This window comes from Lactuca sativa, chromosome 1, assembly GCF_002870075.4.
Source record: "Lactuca sativa cultivar Salinas chromosome 1, Lsat_Salinas_v11, whole genome shotgun sequence".
Taxonomy (NCBI): domain Eukaryota; kingdom Viridiplantae; phylum Streptophyta; class Magnoliopsida; order Asterales; family Asteraceae; genus Lactuca; species Lactuca sativa.
The window spans coordinates 203,183,013-203,191,517 of NC_056623.2; the positions used below are offsets into that span (position 1 = coordinate 203,183,013).

The window sequence follows — 8,505 nt, forward strand, 5'->3', positions numbered from 1 at the left end:
CTTGAAACCCTTATGGGCCAAAGAAGCTTAAATGGGCCCAATGAAGCTTAATGGACCCTAATAAAACCCTAATGGGCTCAATGATATTCTAGTAGGCTTGATAGGCCCAATAAAGCGCTAATTAGCCAAAAATCCCAACAAATTGAATTAGTGGGCTAGTATATGGGTTGGAAACCCTAATTATGGTTTTCAATAAAACCCTAATTTGGGGAATTAATCGGGACACACGAAAATTATTTAATAACTTGAAATATTAAGTAATAAAGATTGGCAAGATTAATCTAAGCGATATTGGACTTAATGGATTAAGTCCTTAATGGGTTAAGTAGGAAACTTAACCCTAATCATCATTTTATGTGAAACTCTAATTTTACTTGGGTTTATTGTTGGCCCTTTCTATTGGGCCTTGATGATTGGGTTATTAAATGGGCTCTCCAAGATCAAGCAAATGGTCTAGAGTAATTTAATGGGCCTAGGGTAAGGCCCATGTAAGGGGCTTGGGCCCAATTTGGAAAATTGGGCCATAGATGGGCCATAGTTTGGGCCTTAATGATTATATGATGTTGGGCCTTAGAATGAGACCATGTATAGGCCTAGGCCCAATTTGGAAAATTGGGCCATATGTTGGGCCTTGATTTCTAGTTGGGCTTTGGGCCTACGGATTGGGCCTTGGGCTTGAATAAGTCGAGCTTGGGGTAATGTAGTAATTACCCAAAGAATGTACGTATGGTTATGTATTGGGACCTAATTATTAATTGGGTGTTATTTTGGTGTTGACAGTTCGGGAATATGTCAGCCAGCAACTGGGGTCGAGTCTGCGGGACATTAGCAAGTGGGGGATTGTGTCTTCGGGACTTCAGCAGTGTGAGGTGAGTTACCTACCAGTAGCGGTGGGTCTACGACCACAATGCTGGCCCACCAGTAGGAGTTGTATGCTAGATGATTGATATTGTGATATCATCTAGGTTTGCTACTACCTGATATGTTATATGTTGGCATGATATGTTATATATGATAGTAGTAGAGTTCGGTTGTTAGGACCGAAGGGTAGGTCAGACACCCCATATATGTCTGACAGTATGTGATGATATGTTTATATGCTGACATGATATGTTATATGTGATAGTGGTAGTAGGAGGGGAATAGTCCCTAAGTTCGGTTGTTAGGACCGAAGGGTAGTTCGAACACCCCAGATATGTCTGATAGTATGTTTATGTTATGATATATGTGATAGTAGCAGTAGGGGTGGAATAGTCCCCAAGGGTCGGTTGTTAGGACCGACGAGTAGGTCAGCACCCCAGAACGGCTTGACACGGGTAGGTCAGCACCCCAGAATGGCCGTACCCGGTAGGTCGGGCACCCCAGAATTACCCGACAGTATGTATGCTTTGTGATTGTATGGTATATGGTATGATGGGGGAACTCACTAAGCTTTGTGCTGACGGTTTTCAGTTTTGGTTTCAAGTACTTCGTGTTTAAAGGAAAGGAACCGGCTTGATCGCAGCGTATCACACTATGTTTTCCACACATGAGATCTTTGGGATTACACTCTGATATGGTTTTATGATAATATGTCTTGATTACTGACACTTTGGTTTGACATGAGATATTATTATGAACGTTTTTATACTGATGGTTTTATGTAATAACTTATTTAAAAATGAAATTTTTGGCCTTGAAAATTGGGATGTTACAGTCGACATATTTGAAGATGATGGCACAAAAATGGTTAAAATCGTGATCAGTTATGGTTACGTATCACGGAGCGCTTTTGTATGGGAATGGGTCGAAATCCAGATTATCAGACCTCCGACCAATGTAATTCCAAATGCAATCTTATGAACAAAGTCGTCATACATTGGAATGGAATTTACACAAACTTTGAAAAGCAATGGGCTAGCAAAGAAAAGTGAAGCGAGTTTGTTGAAAAAAAACACACGCTACATTCCAAGATGATATGCAAAAGCCTTTTAAGTTTATTCATGCGTGGGAAGTTGTCAAAAGAAGCATTAGGTGGAGGGAGCTTTCAACACAAGAAGAAATTACAAATCCGCCAAAAAGAAGCCGGACATCTTCATATTCGATCTCACAACAAGTCTCATCAGATGGTCATATAGGCGTTAATCTTAACGATGATAATAACAACATTGAAGAAATACGGCCGCCTCCTCCTCTAATGGGAAGGGACAAAATAAAAGGTCGAGCAAAAGGAAAAGGGAAAACAACATCTTCAAATTCTTCAGTCGGAACTCAGCTGTCAACCAGATTGGAAGAAATGATTACACAAATGGCACAATTGAATTCAACTTTGTAGAGGCATATGGCTGAAACCGTACAACTCATCGAGTATTCGTTTTTAAAATGCAAGACATGAGGTACCTCGACCTCGAAGATCAAGAAGCACAAGAATTATGAAAGTATCGATTAGGGAAAAATGTAATCTAACAAAACGCAATTGAAAATTTGATGCTTTGTTTTTTTCTTGGTTTTTAAAATTTAATATCATGTTTTATTTTTATTTTTTTGGTTTTCCATGTAATTTTAATTTTCATATATATATATATATATATATATATATATATATATATATATATATATTAATTTTTATGATTTTTTAAATTGTAATTTTTAAGTTTATGTTATTTTAAATTTTACTATGGTTTAAAAAATATTTTTTTTTTCTAAAATGAAATTAAAAAAAAAAACTCATAGGCACGACACACTTCTTAGGTATAAAATGTGAAAAATGTAAAAGTCGGTGTTATGTCTATTTGACACCCTTTTACCATTGACAAAATAAACATGACACCCCTTAGCCTTATAGATAAATCGTATAATACCATAACATTGAACTATAAAAACTAAACTACATCATAATTTTTCTTTTCTTAAATTATAAAAGGATTAAATCATAATTTTTTTTTAAAAAGGTCCAAACAAAATTACAACCCTAAAATCATTATTTTGTTTTTTGCTTTTTTTTTATTATAAATTCTATTGTTTTTTAAACATGCAGCCTTCATGTACAATATTCTACTTTTCTAATTATTTACATCACGTATGAAGACTTTAAAACATATATATCTGAAGTAATATAATCCAAGACACATGAATATCATTCAATCAATTACTATAATTTAACAAAAACAGTTATCAACAAAATAAATAAATTTCAAAAAACACATATCAAACTTAACTAAGAAATTTTGTTTATCCATTTCTGATATGTTAGAGATTTAATACAAAATTTAAACAAAAATCCTAAAAACATCAAGTTGAGTTCTTTTACTTCTAGACCTAAATTACTTAAAAAGTCTTACCGTAAACACACCAATCTACAACACCAATCTATATTATGAGCTTTATTTTTTAGGTAATGATGACAAATTATTACAATATAATTATATTGACCTTACATTTTAAGTCATTATCACAATATGATTATTATTTGACCAATTTTTATTATTAGTTTATTATACCCTACTCAACAAATCATTATTAATTAATAATTACATTTTTATTATTAACTTTATTAATATTAATAATTCTAAATTTATTTTTTGTTAAGATAAAAAAACAGCAATAATATTGTGTTTATAATTTAATAACATAAATAATATTATAAAAAAAATCCAAATAAATTTTTAACAACCTAATATCATTGATAGTATAAATAATATTATAAGAAAAATAAATTCTAAACAAATCTTCGATCATTTTTTAATTTTAAATATTAAATAACAAAAATCCGAGACAAAAATAAAAAACAACTAATTTTATAAATATTAATAAATTTGAAATTATTTTTTATTAAAATAAAAATGTTTGATTTTGAGCATTCTAACACTTCTATGATGTGCATGCAACCCTACAAACATTGGATCTATGTTTTCTCTATTATAATGTAAACTTTTATTTTTCCAATGTTTCATCCTAACTAGCATATCATGGGTATATGTAATACTAAAATGTAGTAGAATGACATACTTTTCTTGTAGCTTGGATTCCTTAAAACTTTGTAAGCCTAGCACCCCAAATGTGATGCCTCAAATGCTTCACACAACACCACCAATAATTGAAATAACTTTAGAGAAGATTATATTGCACCAAAATCGGCTAGCCCTCACTTGTGTATCTTAAGTGTCGATTTTACTAGTATGAGGCTTCTTTATATAGTGTGTATATTAGGGTTACGCCATGTAACTCATGACTTTCCACATTCCTCATGATCCATGGTTTTTTTACCTCCATGGAGTATCCATGGGTCACCACATGGGTTTAGCCCAACATGAAGAACTATGGATCATATAAGAATGAATGATTTACCAAATCAATCCTCATTTATTTAATTAGTCTCTTTTGATCACAAAATTAATTCCAAAGTAATTTTTGATCAACCCTAATTAAATATTATTATTTCATATTAATCTATTAGAACTTATAATATATTAATAAATCATAAATATCCTCTTCTCACAAAAGTCTATCCAAATTGTTCCGATGTCATGCAACCCAAATGGACCATGCTAAATCGGGTCAGATACATACCAAATATAGTTATGGACTTAGACACCTTATCCAACGGTCTCTCACTTGGATAAGTCTAATTAGGGGCGTCGAACGGGTAAAATTTTCGGGTTACGGGTAGAACGGCTATTTCCTTAAGAAAATAATATCCGATACCCGACCTATATTATAATTCGGGTTTTTGGGTTTCGGGTATTCGGGTTTGAGGTAGAGTTGGGTAATTATCGGGTATACCCGAAAATTTCTTAAATGACACTTATTGATAATTTTTTATTTTTTTATTTTTTTTTATTTTTACATGTTGGTTGATTTAATAAAAAATCGGGTAGGAAAATACTTCATACAATTAACAAGTACATATATAATAACAATACAAATCATTATAATATGTTATGCAGTTTTTTAATTCCATTCTGTGCGATTGTGAGAAACTGAGAATTGTGATGACGGTTCAGGACTTCAGCTTCAGCGTCGTATTCCCTTTGCAAGTTTGCGTCGACTGTCGAGCCGTCGTTCATAAGAAGGAAACAAAGGGTTTTGTTTTATTTGAAGTGTGCGTACGTGACTGCATTGTATATTTGATATTATTTAAAAAACGAATTTAGGTATACCCGAAAATAAATATTCATACCTAAAACTCAACCTATATTATTATCGGGTTAACCTATTACCCGAATGTTCATACCCGTTACCCATTCTATCCGACCCATTCTACCCGAATTCGGAACGGGTCGGTGGGTAGAACGGGTTTCGGGTTTTCTCGACAGGCCTAAGTTTAATAACTATAGTTGCAAGTGCGACTTTAGGATCCGACCAGCAATCATAGCTCTTAAAAGTCTCGTGGAACTAAGTTGTGTCATTTTAGATAAGTAGTCATATAATCCTCTATTCAAGATATCAACTGGACAAATACATGGAACAACGTCGTACTTATTGTCAAACACTTTGTTTCCCGATTTCCGAAAATATAAAAGTGAAGGGCCTAGATGTGAACTCTTTTAAAGCTCGAAAATATAAAAGCTGAAGTCTAGTTAACGTCATTCATATTTTTACCAACACTCTTCATTTTATCTCATTCTCTGTTCATATATGACACCCTATTCAAGATTTCTCTTCTTAAAATACGTTCAATCTCATGTTTTTTACTTTTGATTAAGAGTTTACTTGTTGATTTTTAGTTACGTTCAACATTCCTAACCATGCTGCCAAGGAGAACAGCTAACATCTCCATATAAAATATCTTAAGTATAAAACTTATCGATCTTTTCATTGAGAACTACATTACAACCCATATCAATTACTTTGGAATTCTTGGCTTTCTTTTACATTTATATAAACTATATTTAATATCATTTTGTTGTTAATTTGTCAAACGTGAAAAACAAAGGTTTGGTCTTCACTATTACAAAAAATTGACTAAATATATCCGTCAGGATTAGGTTGCTGTGGATTCTCTATATTCAAATCTTGAAGTACTAGTTTTGTTTTTATAATATGCTACAAGATTTACATAATTAGTCTCAACCTAGATCTCATTGTTTTCATATGACAGTTATGATTGTATAACAACTTTGAAATCACTACTATATATTAATATTTCCAAAACTTATAAAATGAAAATAAATGTTAAATTAACCTAAAAAAATTTTATAGACTAATTGGTTGAAAAAGTTATAATTTTAACTATCTACAGAATTTAAAATTTTATAACATGTTAAGATAAAATGATAAATAATTCATGATTGCTTTACTTATAGTGAATATTATAATACAAAAACTAAAAGTTACAATTTTTTCTTTTTACAAGAATTCACCATATTTGAAATACATTCATCTAAAGGTGAAAACACCCTTGTGATAGCTCCACTTAACTTTCACTAGGCGTACATTATTCGACTACCAATCTAGTATATATGACATACATATCATAGATCAAAATTCACATATCTTTGTTTTTAGAAAAAAAACTCAATCAAACCTTAGCAAAATCAATAGTATCCTTCCCATTATGTGATTTCCTGTAAAAATGCTTCACATAATCCGAATAAAGAACTTGCTTATATAAAGCCTTCTCCCCTCTATTGATCACTTGTGCCAATGGGCCAATGACATCACTTGGCCTCGGGTTCACAAAAATCGGCACTGAAATACGATTTTTGTTCCCATTAGCAACCACATGATGCTCTATGCTCTTGTATAGACCATTGCTCATGATTTGAAGAGCATCGCCTATATTGATTGTCAAAGATCCCTTAATAGGAGGAACATGGACCCAATTTTCGCTATCAAGTTTACGAACATAAAGTCCTCCAGTTTCATCTTGAAGAAGCACAGTTAGCGTTGAAACATCTGAATGGCCTCCAACGCCAACTGTAAGCTCGGGATTCGGACACACAGGGTAGTAGTTTAGGTTTATTCGCATTGATCCCATAAGAATTGCTTTGTTTTTATCGTCCAGTTTTGGTATGTCTAGTCTCTTTATCAACGCTTCTAATAGCCTCTTAATAAGCGATTCAGAGTTTTTCAAGTATTCTAGAACTTGATCCCTGTAAAGAAACAATATCAGTAGAAGGAATAGTTAATTTAGCCTTTTTCATGCTACATGTTAATACATCAATCTATGTTATGTTTTATTGTTGACAAGTCAACTATTGCTAATTAGAAAAATTAGGTCAAAAGGAAAAGGATTCAATGCATGGTTTCCATGTTTCTTGCTATTTAATAGAGTAAATTATAGGAAATAGTACCTATAGTTTGGGGTAATTTGTATTTTTGGTCTCTAAGTTATTCTTTTTAACTTAGAAGGTCCCTACTATTTGTTTTTGTTACTGTTTGTTTTTTTACGCACTTTGTCCATGTCTTACCTAAAAAGACTATTATTTAAATAGAGGAAATAGTGGGGTAGGTAAGGTAAGGTGAGGGGTGGGATTGAAAGTGTGTTTATTTAAATAAATTAACTTAAGGAAAAAATAGTATTTTTAGGTAAGATAAGGACCAAACATGTAACAAAAATAAACAGTAGGGACCTTCCGAGTTAAAAAATTAAGTTAAGGACCAAACGCATAAACTACCGTAAACCATAGGGACCGTTCATGTAATTTACTCTATTTAATATACCTAAGAAATTAAACGAACGAAAAAAAAAACTGTGAATCAATCAACATGAATCGGCCATGTTGCAACATATAATATAAGAAAACAAAGCTTAATATCTAAAGCCCATAAACAATGAACATCTTTTTGTTTAAAAGCTTAACCTAGGAGACAAACGATAATTCTTAAGATGCATTCATATTTAAAGATATATATAGGATAATATACCTGCAAACCGAAGGCCAAAATGAATTGACCTCATCATCGGAAACGTAGAAACAACTTAGGTAATCTTTCCACTCCAAAACTGTGTCCACTTCAGGAATGAAACTTGTAACAAGTCTAACGTTTTTTGTAGGACTATTCTTGAACAAATACTTCTTTTTCTCTTCAGGTGGCAACATGAAAAATTTATATGTTGCATCTTTCACGTCATCGATTATGCTTAGAGGCACTCCATGGTTAATAATTTGGAAGAATCCCCACTTTTCAGCTGCATCACATATTGCTTCCCCCACCTTTGGATCATCAGAATTCGACATATCGATGACTGGTATAGACTCATATGGAACAACTTTGCTCATATCGAGACGTTTTTCAATAGGTTGAATGAATAATTCAGGTAAAGATTTGATCTTGAGTTCTGATAATCCCTTAACACCATGCCCTTCATCCACCACAAATGTTTTCAACTCACGCGTATTGTCAAGTAATGATGCCATTGAAGTGAACCTAGTTATTTAATGTTAAACGAGTTTGTGATTGGGCCATAAAATATTGGAGAAACCGTTAAAGATTTGATGTTACCTTATTGTTCTTGAACCTCTTGCGACTTTGACGGAAAAAATAATACGTGTATGTATAAAGAGTTGAAATGAAAGTAGG

General features: G+C 32.5%; 1 protein-coding gene across 1 annotated transcript; it reads right to left on the reverse strand.

Moving 5' to 3' along the window:
• Positions 1 to 6,278: 6,278 nt before the first annotated feature.
• On the reverse strand, positions 6,279 to 8,505 carry LOC111919869 (feruloyl CoA ortho-hydroxylase F6H1-3). Its single transcript, XM_023915432.2, has 3 exons — positions 8,428 to 8,505; positions 7,849 to 8,352; positions 6,279 to 7,073 (listed from the first exon to the last, which is right to left on the reverse strand). The coding sequence occupies exons 2-3, from the start codon at positions 8,340 to 8,342 to the stop codon at positions 6,500 to 6,502; spliced, it is 1,068 nt and encodes a 355-aa protein (XP_023771200.2). The 5' UTR covers positions 8,343 to 8,352; positions 8,428 to 8,505; the 3' UTR covers positions 6,279 to 6,499.

Bases quoted from the DNA above. Each gene is read 5' to 3' on its own strand.
- LOC111919869 (XM_023915432.2), bottom strand. From the start codon at position 8,342: ATGGCATCATTACTTGACAATACGCGTGAGTTGAAAACATTTGTGGTG. The intron at 7,074-7,848 runs GTATATTATCCT...GTTTCTTTACAG, and splicing joins TTTTGGCCTTCGGTTTGCAG to GGATCAAGTTCTAGAATACT.